Below are 20,938 nucleotides of genomic sequence, written 5' to 3' on the forward strand. Positions count from 1 at the left end.
TCTGCCTTTGACGGACTGGGATTCACCGCGCTCCACACAGTACTGCAGTCTGCTCTGCTGCTCGCTCCGCTGTGGTCCTCAGCCCACAGCTCAGAGTTCTGTCCGGCCGCGCAGCACAAGAGGAAGCATTCATGTGGCGGTCCGCAGATGGTCGGCTCCTCTCCCGCTTTAGTCAACCCTCCTCCACTTCCTGTTTGCCAGGGTCCACCATAACAGCGACGGCGGCGGCGCTGGTGGATCGTCTGTGTCCGCGAGCCCGTCTCCCTCGGCAGACAGCGTGGCTCTGCGCCCCCCCCCACCTCACCCCCAGCCGGAGCTCCGTCCCCGGGGGGCACCGGGAGCCGGCCCCCCCACGGGAACACGCGATCAGCTGGAGCCTGGGGTGGTGTAGCCCACATAGTCACCACTGGAGCTGAAACACAGGCCTTGGAAGGCCTCCATGTTGTGGTCATCGCGGGAAGAGTCGTTGGCAGGGAGGTCGCCGTCGCTGCCAGTTCCCTCCTCCTCCGTCTCCGGAGGATACTCGTAGATCTCCTCTGCAGCACCGCCATCGTTGCCATGGTTCCCGAATTGCCCTTCCTCTGGTGGGGCCTAGATGGGCCCTGTGTCTGCCTGAGGTTCCTCCTCCTCCCCCTCCCCCACCTCCTCCTCTTCCTCCTCATCCTCCCAATCTCCCTCCCCCACCTCCTCTTCCTCCTCCCCCTTCCCCACCTCCTCCTCCTCTTCCTCCTCCCCCTTCCCCACCTCCTCCTCCCCCACCTCCTCCCCCACCTCCTCCTCCCCCACCACCTCCTCCTCCTCTTCCTCCTCCCCCTTCCCCTCCTCCACCTCCTCCTCCCCCACCTCCTCCTCCACCTCCTCCTCCCCCTTCCCCTCCTCCACCACCTCCTCCTCCTCCTCCCACTCCCCCTCCCCCACCTCCTCCTCCTCCTCCCACTCCCCCTCCCCCACCTCCTCCTCCTCCCACTCCCCCTCCTCCACCTCCTCCTCCTCCTCCCCCCCCTCCACCCATACCCCGTCGCCCTCCCCCTCCCCCCCGGGGGCGGGGCTCTGGGCGGTGGCGTCGGGCCGGACCGACTGGTGGCACATGGGGCAGGTCTCCTGGACGTAGAGCCACTTCCGCAGGCAGTTGCCGTGGAAGAAGTGTCCGCAGAGCGTGATCACCGCCGAGCTCATTTCCTGCGGAGCACACAGAGCCGGGCGTTTGATTGGAGGCCGCGTCGTTAACATGATGCACAATTACCATGCTAGCATTAGCATGCTAGCATGCTAATTGTGCCAACTTGGATGGAACAAGGCTAACCCAAGAAGAATTACTAGCATGCTAAGGCGGCTCCCCTGGAAGCATACGTAGCATGCTAATACGGCTGACCTAAGAATCAGACCTAGCATGCCAACGCGGCATCTAGCATGCCAAAGAAAGCTGGGAGCTTTGCAGCTTACGACTCGCACGTGCCGCTGTACCATCCAAATGGACTACAGCATTAGCATGCTACGTGTGCTTCTCACGCCGCGCGTAGACGTCTCACCTGGAAGCAGATGGAGCAGACGTCGTTGTGGCGCTGCAGCTGCGCCGCCGTGGCCCGGGGCAGGGAGTTGATCTTCTTGGCCGCTTCCTGCCGGAGCAGGAAGCTCTTCCAGCCCGACTGGGCCCGCAGCCACACGTTGAAGTAGGAGTGGATGATGATGACCGAGGCGCCCATCCAGCTCCACTCGCCGAACAGAGACTCCCAGGCGCCGTAGGCCACCACGCACAGCGCCACCAGGAACTCCAGCACGCGGCTGACGGCGTTCACCCAGTAGATGACCTCGTCCAGGCTCTCGATGGGCTCGCGGCAGAACAGCTCCGCCATGAAGAGTGAGTAGATCAGCAGGCTGCCGGTCACCTGGGCGACCGGAGGGAGGGGAGGGGACAGGAAATAGGGGAACTTCCATTAGTTTAAAAGCGGAATATACAGGCTTAAAGAAAGGGACAACTTTGGGATTTTCCCACCTGAACTGAATGTATTTTTATTCAGCGGAATTTGTACCATTCGTGTCATGGTTTAATTCATTGGTTTTAATTAGTTTTTTCAACAAAAAAAACTTCAATCACAGAAACATTTGCCTAACATATATGACAGACAAAGGATGTCCATGATTAATTAGACATACAAATGAAATTTAATTTCCACAAGTTCAGAATGTGTAAATATATAACTGCCTCATTAACTGCTAATTTTTTTTAAAATTGTTTTAGAACCCCCTAGGACCTTTCCCTCCTCATAAAGAGAGGTGAGAGAGGACCTTTCCATCCTACCTGGAGAGAGGTGAGCATGCAGCTGGACACGAGGATCAGGAGCCAGAAGTCCATGTGGAAGAACTGGGAGATCTTATAGGCCATGAAGCCAGGGAACACCAGCAGCAGCAGACACATGCTCAGGCCTCGCAGGTGTTTCCACCAGCTCCTGGTGAAGAACCAGAGACACGGGTTGACACCAGCCCTAACTAGTCCCCCTACCAGTCACAAACTACCACAAAGTTTAGAATAGACTCTTCTTAAAACAGACGGAACATTAAACAGAACAGGATGTGATATTAAATCAAGATTGCAAGATTGATATAAATATATCATAGTATGTCTGAGATGACACAGTATATTATTTCTAAGATAGAACCATATATATTTAATATATAATATGATATCTAACATAGTTAAATACTTTACTACTACTACTACTACTACTTTTACTACATAAAAATGGAAAATACGACATATGTCAAGTTTTTGATCAAGATAAAGCCACAGCGCCCCCTGCTGGCACCTGTTGCGTGACGCGCCCAGCGCCAGGATGACCGGGTCGGTGATTTCGATCATGGACTGCAGCGTAGAGGTGAGCACGATGAAGAGGATGATGCTGAGGAGGAAGGTGCGCTGGAGGGCCTGCATGTCCAGCAGCCCCGTCTGGAGCGCCAGCAGGAACAGGGTCACGCCCTCCGTCACCCCTCTGGCGGGAAATTAAATCAACCAATCAGGAAAGGAATGAGCAGGAACACAGGGGGCAGCGGTCCTCCACGCCCTGTGCCCTGAGCAGCCCAGTCTTAGTTCAGTAGGCTGCCCACAGGGGGCCGCCACCGAGCTTCTAGAGCCACCAGAAATACACGATGGTATACAAAAAGTTCCTTCAACTCAAATCCCATTGGCTTACTGAATTCTTAACTATGTCTATGTTCATTTTGTCGTAGAATCCCACTGTATTATATAGTAGTTGAAATTCGTACTTCTGTGGTCAGAAATTGTGTGGTATTTGTGTTATCTACCTCTACAGGTTTGTATGTGGTTCTTCCCTGTGCAGGTGCAGGTGTTTATGTGGCATCTACCTGCACAGGTGCATATGTGTTATCTACCTCTACAGGTGTACATGGGGTACCTACCTGTACAGGTGTTTATTGGCTCCCTACCTATGCAGGTGTTTCTTGGTTCCCTACCTGTGCAGGTGTTTATTGGCTCCCTACCTATGCAGGTGTTTCTAGGCTCCCTACCTTTACAGGTGTTTCTTGGCTCCGTACCTGTACAGGTGTTTCTGGGCTGCCTACCTGTGCAGGTATTTATGGGGTTCCTACCTGTGCAGATATTTCTGGGCTCCCTACCTGTGCAGGTGTTTCTGGGCTCCCTACCTGTGCAGGTGTTTCTGGGCTCCCTACCTGTGCAGGTGTTTCTGGGCTCCCTACCTGTGCAGTTGTTTATGGGCTCCCTACCTGTGCAGGTGTTTATTGGCTCCTTACCTGTGCAGGTGTTTATGGGCTCCCTACCTGTGCAGGTGTTTATGGGCTCTCTACCTGTGCAGGTGTTTATGGGCTCTCTACCTGTGCAGGTGTTTATGGGCTCCCTACCTGTGCATGACGTTCTCATTCAGCACTGCTGCGTAGCCTCCCAGGTAGAACTTGCAGAGGTTGAGGAGGCCCAGGGCCAGGTAGGACACCACAAAGGCGAGGCCCAGCAGGGAGTAGGGTGTGGCACAGCACTCTGACACACTAAAGGGGGGGGGGGGGGGAAGAGAGGTCAAGGATCAAGACCAGAGCCAAGGTGCGCCAGTGCTGCAATTCCAAGGTGTGAAAACAGGGAAATTGTGGGCGGGACTAAGATGTAGGTGATGTGTGTGTGTTCTGATCACTTGGGAAACGATTTGAGATGGATAGAGGAGGGGCTAGGGACAGGATAGTGTAATAGTTGGACTCCCAGTCGAAAGGTTCTGGGTTTGAATCCCAATGTTAACGGTCTGTCTGTAGGCATCCTTGCGCAAGATGCCTAACAATAATTTCTCAAAAAATGCATTCACTGTTATTCTCTTGAAATAAATGAAACATTATGAAAACATTACATGATTCTCACACAAACACACACACACACACACACACACACACACACACACACCTGGACAGCAGGAGGAACAGGACCCCCTGGTACGTGAGCGTGCCGCGGGCGGCCATGACGTCGGACCCCAGCTGCACGACGAACAGAACCATCCAGAAGACGCTGAACAGCAGCGGCACCGCAAACTGGTTCCAGAGGGACATCGCCACGGCGACCAGCCGGTACAGCTCCACCACCTGGGGGGGGTGGGAGCGATGGCACACGGGTGAGCGGAGGGTTGGAGAAGGTCCTGGTGGGGTCGCCGTAGCTCCACTTATGGTGTGTTCCTGGATCCTCGAACGACAGAATTCCGAGTCGAAAGTCGAAGATCTCCCAGCTTTCTTGCGGCATTTCTCGAAGGCACGCCCCCTTTTTGTCTTCATCTTGCAAAAATCTGAGAGTAGACCGAGGGCAGTGATGACGTTCTCAACAAAATGGCTGCGCCCGTGAAGAGATTTTTTTTTTGGCATTTGTACCACATGATTACTTTGCTACTTTATTCCGGTCGCCAATTTATACGTTGCATGGTCTTGCTGTGCGTGCAATACAATGTAAAGTTGTGTTGTTTGTTTTCGGGCTGGTTTGCTAAAGAGGCTAATGCAGCTAACAATAAACAACGACTAGCCAATTTCATGCCACAATCACAAAGACGAACAGGAACGCTATTAATGCTCCGAGACCGGAAGTGATGTCAAACGTGCAACTCGGAAGGCTGGCGTCCGAGGATTCAGGAACACACCATTAGACCCTCGATCCATTGTTTATGACGCCGTGAAGCAGTGGTTCTCAAATGGGGGTACGCGTACCCCTAGGGGTACTTTGGAGTACTGCAGGGGAAACGAAGTTCAACCTAACCCATAGAAAATCGAGGGTCAAGGAAGAAATGCAAATATGATAACACGGAGAACGGGGAATCTGTGAAAAATAAAGCGCGTCTAGAAACACCAAAATGTCGTCAGTTTCAGGAGGAATATATTTGAATGGGCTTCGCCTTTACATTCTCTGAACATCCCTCGGTGTTGGGCTTCGTTTGTTGGGAGAAATTAGCAAACAGATGCATGAATTGTAGACATTTTCTTCAAAAAATGTTTTTTTGCCAGTGAAGGGGGTATTCAGATGAAAAAAGTTCTTAGAGGGGGGTACTCTAGAAGAAAAGGTTTGAGAACCACTGCCGTAATGAACGGTCCCAGAGAACCTCACAGATACACAAGACCTCTGTCAAACCTGGCATGGGATATTATTTTTAAAGGCTACTTTATTTGCCTATGCCATGGAGATGAACATCAGAGAGAGAAACGTGTTGCAGACATGCTTTCAGTCTGTTAAATGTATTATTATACGTGCTGGAACTCCCTCTCAACCGACCAACGAGCAGAGATTTAGTCCAAGGATAAGAACTGAAAAAGGGGTGAAAGGGAGTGTCAACTGGTGGACTCGCTGGCATCAGTGTACCAAAGGTCAACATAAAGAACAAACATGGCGGTTACCTCCATCCGGAGCAGCTCAGAGTAGGCGGCCCGTGCGAGGCGATAGGGCACAAAGAGGTTGGAGAGGAGGAAGACAGCTATGCCCACGCCGGTCAGAGCCACGGAGGACGAGCTGACGAGCAGAAGCGCGTCGGGCGGCGCGGCGCACAGTCTGGCCAACAGGGGGAGCAGGTGGGCGGAAAACAGCCAGACCTTTCTGGTCTTCATCAGGAAGGCACACAACGTGTTGAGAATGATCAGACCTGAACACACGAGGAAGATTACAATTATTAGAATATTTGACGTCTTCGTTCAATGTATTATTTTGTAAATTAAAATCCTTTTAATTTACATCAAACCTTATATATGTTTATAGAACAATAACTAACTACTTTAATTATCTTACTATCCTGTAGTTCCCCTGCTGTGACACCCACATTTCCATTCTGGAACAATTTAAGTTAAACTTCTATTCTGTAATTACTAACAAATAAAATTCTACTCCTTTAGAAGCATCAACGATGGGCTGTGCTAAAATGCGTACCTTTCATTCCCCCCCCCCCCCCCACCCGTTAATAGTTTAGCATTGGATGTGATGCGGGATACACTCTGTATCTACGCCTGACCCAGAGACATGCGATACAGTGTGTGGGTGCCAGCCACCACGTTGTCGTGTCTCGTGTTAACCACAGCCGATGAGCTCGCTCCCTACTTGTCAGTGCGGTGACGAATCTTTGGAAGGCCGCAGAGTCGAGGTACAGCGACCCCCCGTAGCCCTTCAGCACCTCCTCGTTCACATAGTCCCTGAGGGCAAGGGTCACAGGTCAAAGGTTATTTCATGGACACCCCGGAACGTTTTCAAGCCGTGCGTCATTATCACAAGGCCAAACGAAGCAGTTTGCTAGCGGTTAGCATTTTGATTCTAACAAGTATCTTTCCACAAAGAGGAAAGAAACATAATGCCAGATACAACAACTGGAATCTCAGACAGCCTAATAAATAGTACAATTATCCAACTGTAGTCATTTGGTGTCGATTTAACTAAAAGCCTCATAATTTTCAATCTGAAAATTGCTCCAGTTGGCTGCTATTCTTGCTGCTATTCTTGCTAGTGATGGTGATGTTTTATCACAGTACAAAACACCGCCGCTACAAGGCTGGCGTAATGACAGTGTAGTAAACATCCAACGGCAGCGTGCCGCAGCGGTATCCGGTTCAGCCGGCTAGCTGACATCAGAGAACAGGTATAGACTAGAACTATTGATCCTCCAGACAGATCAGAAAATGCATGGCTTGCAGATGCCGGGGTAGTAGTACAAAGACCATCAACAGGAGAATCAAGAGCTTTAGTAATAGTAGTAGGGGCATTGGCAGTGGAAATAAGATCATAGTAGCCCCACTTGGAGTTAGGGTGTCCTATGTAGAGCAGCAGCAGTAGTATGAAAAGTAGTTATAGAATACTAATACTAGTAATAATACTAATACTAGTAATAGTAGTCAACTTTGAGATATGGTTTCCTACTTAAAGCAACAGCAGTAATAATAATATTAACAGTAGTTACATAAGTATTATTGATACTATTAATCAGGGGCGTAGGAATGAGTTTAACATTGGGGGGGACATATCGGAAACCTGACAGATCCGTTAATGGTTTGAACAGAAATATTTCATAAATTAACTACACTGAAAAAATTCACAAATATATTTTATTCTACTAAAAAGATACATTTGTAAATGTAAAGGAAAACACATTTTGAATGGCAGTAATGAACTGATAAATATCAAATCAATTCTTTAATTGCTCAATCATCCAGTTTTTTAGAATAAGAACCGGTGACAAGACGCTGTGTTGCGCTTTCAAAATAAAATAAAATATTTTTCTCCCCCGGTATCATTTTTAGGTGGGACAAATACGCCTGTCTCCAACATTGGAGGGGACATGTCCCCTCCGTCCCCCCCGGTTCCTACGCCCTTGCTATTAATAGAAGGAGTCCTACTTGGAGATCTGGTGTCCGACGTAGAGAAGCAGGGCAGCCAGTATGTGAAGGTAGAGCGTTACGATGTGACGAAGAGGCAGAACCAACACACACACATTCACCAGGTGACCTGAAGAAAACGCACACCAATGAATCAGGTATTGCACACACACACGCGCGCACACACACATAAGCACAATAACACGCACACTCAGTGTTTGGGTACCTACCAAGGTAGTACATGTTCCAGATGACATACTTGTACTTGAACAGCATGTCATCGTTCTTGGCCCTGATGTGCTCCGTGACGCCGTCGACGTCACACTTGTACAGCATGTCCAGCAGGAGGAGGCTGGGAACCCGCAGGGCGACGTTGGCCACCTCTTCCAGACGAGGCATCGCGATACCTGCTCGACCCCGGGACGTGGGTCACATCCTCCGTTCTGTCGCCCTTTGTGTGTCTGTAGCCTAGCACGAACAGTTCCCAACCCACTCGGATCCACTTCTCCGTGTCATCTAAGAACAAGAAGAGATAAGAGGGAATGAGGAGGAGAACTTCTCCTTCCAGGCCTCGGGTTTCGTTGCTCCAAGCAGTATTAGTAAAGCTGGGAATAATCTTTATCGTACAACCGTTATAACATCGCAATTAAGTCTGACTTACTTTGAAAAGGGTGTCACATCGGCGGTGGGTGCCAGCCTTCCCCAGGCTAGGTGCTGCAGGTTAGCTCCCTGAGTGAGCCACAACATGTTTGCATAGTTTCTCTACAAGCTGTCGGGCTTTCCCGAAATGCACCGTTCGGTTTAATATAAATATACCTTATGGATCATAAATGAAAGCCTCAAAAGTCACTATTCAACAGTTTGAAGCTGGACAAAGATGATTTCAACGCACTTCTGTGATTCCTTTCGCTTGCGTGGCCATTTCCCATGAACACGTCACATATCCAGCGGACCAATCGGCTAACGGGAAATGGTGGATTTCAAAGTAAGAGTCAACCAATCCGAATGCGAATTATTGTCACCCAATCCAACTGTATTACAGTCAACATACAACATCAACACAAATCATTTTCTATTTCTTTAAATAAAAGGCAGGATACAAATCGTAACACAAAATGCCAAAATTATATATACGCTTCTGTACTTGAATCCACATAATTACATTAGTTGTAGGCAATAACTAACTATATTTGCATCCCAAACAAAGTTTTAAGTGACCCCATAAATATATATATTTTTAAGTTTATGAAATAAAATGTATAAATATATTAATTAATTAACTATTTAATTAATTAATTAGTTAAAAGTTTATCAAAGTTGCCAATTGCCTGGTGCATAGGCGCACAAAGATGAGTTGACAGAGTCATTGAAACTGTATTTTTTTTTATTAAAGAAATGCCAGTAGTGGGCAAATGTTTCCACCAGCGGAAAATATATGTCAGAGGGTAAGCTACATTTAGCAGCCTATGAGCCCAAACCCATCTACTACTGGAACTGTTTTTGTATACATGGAATTTTATGTCGATACAATGAAGGATCCTAGTTTTCAGCTTTGACCGTTTTCTGGATTCGGGTTTTTGGAGGCTTGGTTGCGAGGCGGTTGGTTTGGGGGGGGGGGGGGGGGGGGGGGGTTATGAGTGAGGAGGTGGGCTTGGGCTGAGGGAGGAGGTGGGACTGCAAATGGGGAGGTGGGATAAGGGGCGAGGGGTGCGATGGAGAGCGGGTACGCTAAGTCTGTGGTGTGCTCTGGTGTCCAGTGTGCCTGGTCTGCAACCAACCGACGGCAAGATGGAAATGCAGTGGTGCCTTTTTCCTGCGGCGATTTTTCTGTTAAGCATAGCCAACGGCGGGACCTTGGCGGACAGTGAAGCCCTTTCAAACGAACAATATAGCGCAGTGAGTAGCAGGCCTACCTCACTAACTTTGAACAGCACTGCATCCCCCACAGTGACCTATCCCACCAGCTCTCCACAACACAACAGCACTTTGCGGACACAGCGGCAGACCACAGCTCCTCCCGATCCGCTGACGACCACCAGCTCCCGGGGAAGACCCCAGAAGAGGAGGCGTAAGGAGAGGAAACCGAAGGAGGAGAACTCCGAGGAAGACGTTGGAGACGAGAAGAGCAAGGCTGGCGCTGCCACAAAGGGATTGGGTATTGATTTCCTGTTTTTTTATCTCACTTGTTGATTATGCAGGAATATGGATAGAAATATGAAGCAATAGCGAAATATGCATTATTTTAGGTTATATATTCTAATGCTATATGTTCTGCATAAACTACCTGTAAACGTTTAAATGCACTTCAAACATGTTTTGTGTTGGTCATGGGGAAGCAAGCTTAAGCATCCTTAGAAATACTTGAATAATAACTTCATCATATAAATGTAAAACATAATCTTTGGATTACTTCATGATTTATTTAAATTTTATGATTATTAGATATGCAACTACGTAGGCCTGCTATTTTTTAAAATGAGTGACCAACAGAAAGAAAGAAAGAAAGAAAGAAAACTATGCTTCTCTTATTTTCAAGCCACCCGCTGCGGTTTAAACAGGCTCTCTGATGAGTTTAATGGTCCTTTAAACCGTGAAGCCTCTGTTCTCCCTCGGCCGAGTTCCCTGCCGCTGGACTTGACGTTCCCGGCGCGCCTCTGGCTGGGTCTCAAGTTACACACACGGCACAACGCATCTACATACCCACAGTCAGCTCTCTACACTCCTTCCAGATGTGGAGGGGTCGGAGGGAGGGGGGCAAGGGGGAGAGGGTAGGGGGTCTCCGAACTTCCCAGGAACTGACACAGAGCATTAGAGATATTTTTGTGTGTGGGTGTGCGGTGTGTGTGCGCATGTGAAGGAGGGAGGGAGCAAGGGAGAAAGGGAGGGAGGGAGGGAGGGTGAACAATTGATTTGAAATACCACAAGATAATATTCCAACACAACGTTTTCAAGAGAAAACTCAGAAGAGGAGAAAATGCCTCCGGATTAATCTCTCTGCCAGGAAGACACACAATAAACACATCTAAACAGCGCAGACAACATACACAACATCTATGCACAACATACAGAACATACACACATAAAATACACACGTATACACAACCTCAAATCAACTTTACACACAACATTTAGGCTACACATCTACACAATATACAGTATATACATAACATAAACAACATGTACACAAAACATGTACACACATAGTACACATCTACACAAGATCTACACACAACAAACACAACATCTACACGACATACACACCATATAACACAACATACCCATCTTATAAACACAACATACACAACATACACACCATCTAAACACAACACACAATACTTACGCACCAACAGAAGTGGGAATGCATGCAAATAAGAATTCAGCTGCCCTATGTTGCAATTGCCGATAAAACATCTTGAATTCACGCACAACATCAACACAACATTTGCACACATTACACAACACACACAAAACATCCCCGCACAACCTCTCCAACCCATCACCTCCACCCACCCAGACCTCCACCCAGACCCCCACCCAGGCCTCCAGGGTCCTCCAGAGGAGGGGTGCGTCCTCATGCTTGTGTCCCCATGCAGAGTGTCCTCCGCTGGGCCTGGAGTCTCTGCGCGTGGACGACAACCAGCTGCGGGCCTCCTCCGTCAAGAGGCCGGGCCTGGGGGCCCACAGGGGCCGGCTCAACATCCAGGTCAGAGCTCAGGATCCAGGGACCCAGTCCGAAGGAGGAACGCGTGGGAGGGTGGTGTATTCAGTGTTAGAGGTGGAGGGTGGTGTATTTAGTGGTGGAGGATGGTGTATTTAGTGTTAGAGGTGGAGGGTGGTGTATTCAGTGTTAGTGGTAGAGGGTGGTGTATTCAGTGTTAGAGGTGGAGGATGGTGTATTTAGTGTTAGAGGTGGAGGGTGGTGTATTTAGTGGTGGAGGATGGTGTATTTAGTGTTAGAGGTGGAGGATGGTGTATTTAGTGTTAGAGGTGGAGGGTGGTGTATTTAGTGGTGGAGGATGGTGTATTTAGTGTTAGAGGTGGAGGGTGGTGTATTTAGTGGTGGAGGATGGTGTTTTATCTGGTGATAATCTTACTGATAATCATAAGATGTAATTATTAATTATGGGTGTGATGTCATTATTGATTATGGTTTTATTCATTATTGATTATGGGTGTGATGTCAGTATTGATTATAGGTTTATCCATTATTGATTATGGGCTGTATTTGCAGTCGGGCATCGAGGAGGGCGACCTGTACGATGGGGCGTGGTGCGCTCAGCATCAGGACCGGCAGCAGTGGCTGGAGATGGACGCGGTCAAGATGACCCTCTTCACCGCCGTCATCCTCCAGGGTCGCAGCTCTGTCTGGAGGTCAGCCGACCTCCTCCCCCTCCGCCTCCTCCTCCTCCTTCTCCTCCCCCTCTCCCACATCCTCCTCCCAAATCCTTCTCCTCTACCTCCTCCCCCTCCCCTCTTCCCCCCCCCCAACCCTTTGACTCATCTGACCTTCTGTCTCACTGCAGGCATCTCGCTTCCTTGAAAATTGAAATAGAAAAAATGCTTTGGAAGGATGCATTTTAAATCAGTATTATTCACTCTGCCGTTGAAGAGGATTTTAGATTTGCCGTCACGCCGTCTCATCACGGTACATTTATAAACATTAGTGTGACCAATCCTGCTCTGTCACAATAACAGGAATCTGATCAAACAGGCTTTCAGTGAATCACGTTACTCTGTTTGAAATGTAATAAATCCCTTACTAAGGGAGGGAGGGTCATCAAACATTTACTTGGCGTTGTTTAAACTCAAGCGTCCACCACAGACGATAACTCTCTCTAATGACCAACACTTCCCGCTTTGATACTAAAGTTTAGAAAAGCAAGGCTATCGTTAGCAAGCCTAATATTCACTTTTGAGTTCACTCTGTTTGACCCCGTCCCGGTGTGTTCTCTCTGTTTGACCTCTGTTTGACCCCGTCCCGTTGTGTTCTCTCTGTTTGACCTCTGTTTGACCCCGTCCCGGTGTGTTCTCTCTGTTTGACCTCTGTTTGACCCCGTCCCGGTGTGTTCTCTCTGTTTGACCTCTTGTTTGACCCGCCCTGGTCTCCTCTAGCTGGGACTGGGTGGAGACCTACAAGGTTCAGCTGAGCAATGACTCGATCCGCTGGGTGCCCTGCATGAACGGATCCCAGGAGATGGTGAGTCCAGCCTTGGAGATCTTAAAGGGGTGGTCATCGGTGCCATTATGAAATTTGGCTGCAGATGAGAAAGAGCCTCCCACATTTACATTTACATTTAGGCCATTGAGCAGACGCTTTTATCTATTTATTTAAGTACATAAGTACATTTGGAAGAAGAAAGAGAAACAATATATGGCTGTCGGTACAGTAAGGATGTTCATAGAACCAAGTGCCAAGCACTAACAATCATTAGGTTAACCTATTCCCCGTATACAATAAAGATAGCTAGGATAAGATGCTACACAATGCTAAGTGCTATTTTTAAGTCAAGAACATACAACATACAATAAGCTTGTGAAAGGGGGTAAGGGGGGAGGCTAGCACCGGTGAACTCTGAACAAGTGAGTCTTGATCTCACGAGTACCTCTTGAGCTACGTGAAAGGGCTCACAGGTGACCTCCAGCGTCGATCTGACCCCTGAAGCTGCCCCTCATCAGGTGTTCCAGGGGAACCGGGACCAGTACACGCCAGTGCTGGGCGCCCTGCCGACCCCCACCGTGGCCCGCTACCTCCGGATCAACCCCCAGACCTGGTACATCAACGGCACCGTCTGCCTCCGGGCTGAGATCCTGGGCTGCAGGGTTCCCGGTACGCGGTGACCAGGGACATCTCTCCTTTTGTGGAGGACACGTTTTTTTTTAGATGATCCTGGGAGATAAGGGTGTTTCAGGGCTCATGAAATGGGACTCACGGGATTAGTGTTGAATTTCTCCATTTGAATGAGTAGTTCTAAATTGAGTTCAGTGGTCCACAAGAGTTTTACGCGGAGGGACCTTTTTTGCACATTTCGTCAAAAAATATGGTGGGTTCAAAAGTGCATTGGAACACAGTAGGAGAACTCATCTGAACATTACAGATTTCTACAATGTCTACTAAGTTCTCGCCGATCAGATCCTGACACAAATCCTTCTGATCATATAGTCCAGAAGGTCTGGAGCCAAAATAATCCTAACTAAAGTGGTTCTGACTGGTTCTCACCGGTTCTGACCGGTTCTGTCCGGTTCTGACTGGTTCTGACCGGTTCCTCCCTTCTTCTCGTAGGTCGGTCTGAAGGCCAGCGCCACCAGGAAGACTCCGGTTCCAAGGATGGTCTTGACTTCAGACATCACAACTACATGGAGATGAGGAAGGTAAGCATCACACTCCCGCTAAACCTAGCTATCTTTGCTAACGACCCCAACTGAAACCGACTCTCTCCTGATCCTCAAGCTGATGAGGGAGGTGAGCGAGCAGTGTCCGGACATCACGCGGATCTACACCATCGGGAAGAGCTACAACGGCCTCAAGCTCTACGTCATGGAGATCTCAGACAACCCGGGGAAACACGAGTTGGGTGAGGAGAAACTGCCCAGTCTTCATCCACGAGTCTTCATCAGAGTCTTCCTCAGAGGTCTCACAATGAACCTGTTCCTGGTGCCTTTATCTCTTCACTTGGAATTCTCCTGACCCACATTCTGGGTCATGTTTCTGATGCCCATTTTGTGTTCGGGGACTTGTTAACCGAACAGACATCTTGGTTCCATCTTGGTTCTTAACAGCCATCTTGGTTCCCTCTTCGTCCATCTTGGTTCAATCTTGGCTCGACCTTGGTTCTTAACAGCCATCTTTGCTCCATCTTGGTTCTTAACAGCCATCTTGGCTCCATCTTGGTTCCATCTTGGTTCCCTCTTGGTTCTATCTTGGCTCCAGCTAGTGTTAAGAACCAAGATGGAACCAAGATGGCTGTTAAGAACCAAGATGTCCGCCCTTTGAATAAATAGAATATAATGACTCACCACTGTTTTGTTTGACGTATGGAGTCGTTGGAATCGTAAGCCTAGAGCACACCACACTCACCAGTACATACACGCAGAGACCCGAGTCCTGGCATTGCTTCTGGAGAGGGGGGCACTCAGGGGCCCGTCCGGTCCGGTCCCCCTTTAGCCTTCGTACTTTTTGTACGACATGAGTTGCCGATAAGTCTCCCTGGGGTTGCGGGAGAGACCGCCAGGCCCAGAGTAAACAGACAGATAAAGGCTCTCTCTGCGTCTCTTTTGGACGAGAATGATTATCCCTTCCTGCTGAGGTCAGAGAGGCGGCCATGTTTGGTTTGGCTTGCAGTTTGCGTGTCTTGCCTGAATGCCTGAATGCTGTGGCTGTATTGGGGCTGGGTGAATGGTTTGTTATTGTGATGATCAGAGTGATAATTGCCGTGATTTATGCCCTGTAAGGAATTTGACATATAATTTGGTGGATTTAATCCCACACGTTATTTTTTGTTTTCATTCCTAAATTATTGGGTCTCAAGGACCCGGCAAATCTAAACAGCAAATCTTACAGCAAAAGTAAACAGCAAATCTTGCTTACTGCCCAGATACTGCTGTTGAAATTCAACTTTATATAACTACTATTATATAACGACTATATATTTTTGTTCAACAATTTTGTTTATTCATGTGAAACACAAATCTTTTCCTTCAGCTGCGCCTGCTGTTTGGTTCCAGAAGTTTCCTTTCTTGTTTGAATTGTTTATTACATAATCATGGTTAGTTGATGTCTCCTGTGTGGCTGGATAAACACTACGAATCTCCAAATCAGTGCCACAGAGTTGTATCATGTTTTAGTTTGCATTGCAAGAGATGCACAGCTACATCACATGTTGTAACTAATGTAGTCATCTCTTATATTATAGTATTTAATTTAATCTTATCTCAAATAAAATGTCATCATACTGAATTTAAATATCTGATTTAATTGTACTTAATTTAAGTTTGACTTTATTTGATCTAATCCAATTTTTTATGTATCTCTATTATCGAATATTAGTACCTAATTAAACATCATCAAATCAAATCTGTTATTGAATATATTTGAGTACCTAATTTAATCAAATCAAATATATTTGATTACTTAATTGAATGTAATCCAATCTCTAACTGAACATTACGATACCTAATTTAACCAAATCTAATCTGTAATCGGATATAGTATTTGAGTACCTAGCGTAATGTTATCTGCCGTATGACCTGTAATCGAATCCAAGTTTCCTCCGGGTTTCAGGGGAGCCGGAGTTCCGCTACATCGCCAACATGCACGGGAACGAGGTCCTGGGGCGGGAGCTTCTGCTCAACCTCATGCAGTACATGTGCCGCGAGTACAAGCGCGGCAACCAGCGAATCGTACGGCTCGTCACCGAGACCAGGATCCACCTGCTGCCCTCCATGAACCCCGACGGCTACGAGACCGCCTACGAGAAGGTAGGCTCCTCCCGCACCTCCCTCCCACCATCTAGCCCCTCCCACTGTAGGCTCCGCCCACCTCCCGACTCTTTCCAAATCTCTAGTTACATCTGCTTGTGGCTCCTCCCCGGATGTTTCATTTCATACGCCCTCCCCTCTTTAAGGTCCTAATCAACCCCACTTTCCAAACCTTAAAGGGCCCCTATTTACCACAAGGTAAGAGTCTGGTTAGCAATTACGAGCTGTTTAAAAAAAACCTGCTACACCTGGTGGTAAATAGGGGCCCTTTAAGCTTAAAGCTAAAGTTCCATAGGCTTGATGCTCCTCCCCCCTATAAGCTCCTCCCATTATATCGATATTTTCAAACTAAAAGCCCTTCCCTCTTTAAAACCCAAACCCAAATCTCAAGAACCTCACACAGTGTAAGCCCCTCCCCGTGGACTTCCTGCCCCGCCCCCTGTGTGGTTCAGAACCCTGAATATCTCTGTCCCCGGTTCTGGGGGCGTTGCAGGGCTCGGAGCTGTCGGGCTGGGCCCTGGGACGCTACAGCGTGGAGGGCATCGACCTGAACCACAACTTCCCGGACCTGAACAACATCCTGTGGGACGCTCAGGAGGTGGCCGAATGGGGGAAGACCAAAGTACCCAACCACTACATCCCCATCCCGGAGTTCTACACCAAGGAGGAGGCCGTGGTAGGTTCTGGGTTTGATTCCCAGTGTCCACAGTCTACCGGTTCTACCATGCCCTTGAGCAAGCTGCCCTCTAACCCTTACCGGCTCTTCAGCGATGTGTATCTGAGAGAGATTCCCTACGAGTCACTCTGGATTGAAGTGTCCACTAAATGACTAAACAGCAGAACTTTAGTAGGTCCACCTGTAGGACTTCCTAACCATAGCCTAACCCCTAACCCTAAGCCTAGACCGAAACCCACTATGAGAATGAACTAGCTCTCAAGCCTCAAAATAGAACCTCACCCTTACCTCTAACCCCAAACACAAACTACTAACTACCCTAAACCTTAACCTAGCCCTAAAATCCAACCAGCCAAACCTCGAACCCCAAAGACTAAACCCTGTGTCCAATTTGTGTGGGTGTGTCTGTGTATGTGTATGTGTTTAAGGTAGGAACGTGTGTCTGTGTGTGTGTTTATGTGTGTTTGTCCTAGGACAGGAAGTTCTGTCCCGATTAAAGCCGCTGACTAGGGAAAACAAAGGCTGCTGCCCGGAAAACAGGACGATCCCAGACATTAGGATTCAGCTAACACTGAACATCTGCTGGCGTCTCAGAGACAAACGAGACACAACGTGAATCAAGACGGTCCAACACAAAGTTTTTTATGTGTTTTCCAAGTAATTTATCTCTTGATCTTCTTGTCACCCTGAATCATCCAGAGTCAAAGCCAGAGAACAGCTTCAGGCAGAATGTTGCTATCTCGGCATCTTCTAAGATAACCATCGGCTTGTTGTGACTAAGGCTCATATCAGAACGATGATTGGACCCTTATCCGTCCATACCGGCAGACCTTACTACCCATAAACCCTGACAAAGCATAACCATCGCTAACCTCAAACCTAAGCTTATCATCTCTATTCTAGTAGTACCGTAACTAACCATCTCCAAGCTAATAACTAAGCTAAACATCTCCAAGCTAATAACTACACTAACCATCTCCAAGCTAATAACTAAACTAACCATCTCCAAGCTAATAACTAAACTAACCATCTCTAAGCTTATACTTAAACAAACCATCTCTAACCTAGTACCTAAAATAAACATCTCTAACCTAGTACTTAACTAACCATCTCTAACCTAGTACCTGGACTTAACCATAAAGTATGTGTGTCTTACACTTTACATGCGTTATTTCAATGCAACTCATGTGATAAAACCCTAATATTCTACCCACCTCCACCTCCACCCCCAGGTGGCGCCAGAGACACGGGCGGTCATCAGCTGGATGCAGGACATCCCCTTCGTGCTGAGCGCCAGCCTCCACGGGGGGGAGTTGGTGGTGGTGTACCCCCACGACTGCACCAAGGACTGGGCGCCCAAGGAGTACACGGCCAGCCCGGACGACGGCTTCTTCCGCTGGCTGGCCCTCGTCTACGCCTCCACCAACCTGGCCATGCTGAACCCCGACCGACGCATGTGCCACGTGGACGACTTCCAGCGCACGAGCAACATCGTCAACGGCGGCGCCTGGCACACCGTCCCCGGCAGTGAGTGTCGCCGCGGCAACCGCCGCCGTCGGCCGATCTGTTCGGTGACCTTCCGATGTACATTTCCGATGTCCAACGCGGGCGATCACTTTACCGTCTTTCTAAACCGCACTTAGAATGGAACTCACTGTAGTCACTGTAGCATTGCAACGTTTTTTATGGCTACTGCGGTTACTATGGGAATGGAAGATGCTAAAGCTACCATAGCCATTGGGGTAACTATGGAAACTGGTCGGTTGCTGTAGAAACTAGTTGTCGTTAGTAGTAGTGGTGGTGTTGCGGTAGCGACTGACGTGTATGTGTGTAGTCCAGTATCCCAGTGTGCGGTCAGGTTTGAGGACACAAGTTGGTGACTGCAGAGACTAGTCGTCGCTAGTTGTGCTGGTGTCCTCCTGGTTGCCGTAGCGACTGACTATGTGTGTGGTCTTGTTGTGCGCGGTCAGGTATGGCCGACTTCAGCTACTTCCACACCAACTGCTTCGAGGTGACGGTGGAGCTGTCCTGTGACAAGTACCCTCACGTCAGCGAGCTGCCCCAGGAGTGGGAAAACAACAAGGAGTCCCTGCTGATATACATGGAGCAGGTGAGTGTCCCTGGTTAGTACCCTGCCGGTTAGTACCCTGCCGGTTAGTACCCTGCCGGTTAGTACCCTGCTGGTGTACATGGAGCAGGTGAGTGTCCCTGGTTAGTACCCTGCCGGTTAGTACCCTGCCGGTTAGTACCCTGCCGGTTAGTACCATGCTGACCTACATGGAGCAGGTGAGTGGCCCTGGTTAGTACCCTGCTGGTTAGTACCCTGCTGGTTAGTACCCTGCTGGTTAGTAGCCTGCTGGTTAGTAGCCTGCTAGTTAGTTCCCTGCTGGTTAGTACCATGCTAGTTAGTACCCTGCTGGTGTACATGGAGCAGTTGAGTGTCCCTGGTTAGTACCCTGCTGGTTAGTACCCTGCTGGTTAGTACCCTGCTGGTTAGTACCATGCTGATCTACATGGAGCAGGTGAGTAGCCCTGGTTAGTACCCTGCTGGTTAGTACCCTGCTAGTTCGTACCCTGCTGGTTAGTACCCTGCTGGTTAGTACCATGCTGGTTAGTACCCTGCTGGTTAGTACCCTGCTGTTTAGTACCCTGCTGGTCTACATGGAGCAGGTTAGTGATCCTGGTTAGTACCCTGCTAGTTAGTACCCTGCTCAAGAGTACCTTGCTGGTAAGTAGCCTGGTGGTCCACATGGAGCTGGTTAGTGACTCTAGTAAGTAGCCTGGTGGTCCACATGGAGCTGGTTAGTGACTCTAGTAAGTAGCCTGGTGGTCCACATGGAGCTGGTTAGTGACCCTAGTAAGTAGCCTTCTAGTTAGGAAGTTTCCACTCAAAAGTATTGAAAGATGCAAGAGGAGTCGACCAATCAGCTGGTAGTGAAGCCCCCCCTGCGTTCCCCCAGGTCCACAGAGGGATTAAGGGCGTGGTCCGGGACAAGATGACCAGGAGGGGCCTGGCAGACGCCATCATCAAGGTGGTGGACCACGACCACGACATCCGCACAGGTAAACACCTAAACTGAACCCACGGCACATTCAGTCATTAATACGAGGAATCGAGTTCTTGTTTGTGAGTAGCTGCACGTGAGGCTAAACTTGCGCTCTGCCTGCTTTAGGCTTCAGGTTGGAGGAAAGGAATACATCTGCCACACTGCACACTATACGTATACATGATCCAATACAATACAGTCCGTGGCTAACTGGAACGTTTTCCATGCCTGATGTTTAAAAGTATCTGGTGCTGAAAGCAGTCCTCGGAAAGGTTCACCACAAGACCAGCTCCGTCCAGCAGAAGCTTTTCCACTGTCCTTCAACGCACATGACTCAGCATGTCCGTCCCAGGGGCGTCCCGGTGGCTAGAGTTCTTACCATTCAGGCACAGTCCTATTCGCAGCGACCTGGGTTTGATTCCTGCCCGTGGTCCATTGCTGCATGTCCTCCCCTTTATCTCCCATACCTTCCAGTCTATCTCACTCTATGATAAAGCATAAAAAATGCAAAAAAAGCTAAAAGAAAAATCATGTCCGACCCGCTCTCTATCTGTCCCGTCCCTGCCATCTGTCCGTCTGTCCTCCCCAGCGGCGGACGGGGACTACTGGCGCCTGCTGAACCCGGGCGAGTACCGGGTGGTGGCGTGGGCCGAGGGATACCTCCCCGCCGGCCGCAGCTGCCGCGTGGGCATGGAGGCGCGGGCCACGCTCTGCGACTTCCACCTGGTCAAGACGCCGCTCCAGAGGCTGAAAGACATCCGAGCCAAGGGCGGGAAGGTGCCGCAGGACCTCCAGCTCAGGCTGCGCGCCCTGCGGCTCCGCAAGCTGCGGGTCACCACTAAGGTCCTCAACCAGCGGCGGGAGAAGCAGCAGCAGGAGAGGAGGAGGGCGTGAGGAGGGAGGC

The 20,938-nt window shown here is 49.0% G+C and overlaps 2 protein-coding genes across 2 annotated transcripts; one reads left to right on the plus strand and one right to left on the minus strand.

Moving 5' to 3' along the window:
* Window positions 1-366: 366 nt before the first annotated feature.
* LOC307086877 (RING finger protein 145) lies at window positions 367-8,755 on the minus strand (the record flags this gene model as incomplete). The annotated part of the gene is made up of 12 exons (XM_079752225.1): window positions 8,498-8,755; window positions 8,067-8,352; window positions 7,858-7,966; window positions 6,572-6,663; window positions 5,881-6,122; window positions 4,415-4,590; window positions 3,874-4,014; window positions 2,805-2,987; window positions 2,300-2,447; window positions 1,530-1,886; window positions 1,015-1,179; window positions 367-579 (listed from the first exon to the last, which is right to left on the minus strand). The coding sequence occupies exons 2-12, from the start codon at window positions 8,233-8,235 to the stop codon at window positions 367-369; spliced, it is 1,995 nt and encodes a 664-aa protein (XP_079608351.1). The 5' UTR covers window positions 8,236-8,352; window positions 8,498-8,755.
* A 794-nt stretch (window positions 8,756-9,549) lies between these two features.
* Window positions 9,550-20,928, plus strand: cpxm1a (carboxypeptidase X (M14 family), member 1a; the record flags this gene model as incomplete). The annotated part of the gene is made up of 13 exons (XM_079752747.1): window positions 9,550-9,991; window positions 11,430-11,539; window positions 12,068-12,207; window positions 12,949-13,033; window positions 13,513-13,663; window positions 14,117-14,205; window positions 14,285-14,408; window positions 16,115-16,311; window positions 16,805-16,987; window positions 18,220-18,514; window positions 18,958-19,097; window positions 19,948-20,050; window positions 20,624-20,928. The coding sequence occupies exons 1-13, from the start codon at window positions 9,625-9,627 to the stop codon at window positions 20,926-20,928; spliced, it is 2,289 nt and encodes a 762-aa protein (XP_079608873.1). The 5' UTR covers window positions 9,550-9,624.
* Between the last annotated feature and the right edge of the window lie 10 nt (window positions 20,929-20,938).

This window comes from Pollachius pollachius (assembly GCF_949987615.1).
Source record: "Pollachius pollachius genome assembly, chromosome: 15".
Taxonomy (NCBI): Eukaryota; Metazoa; Chordata; class Actinopteri; order Gadiformes; family Gadidae; genus Pollachius; species Pollachius pollachius.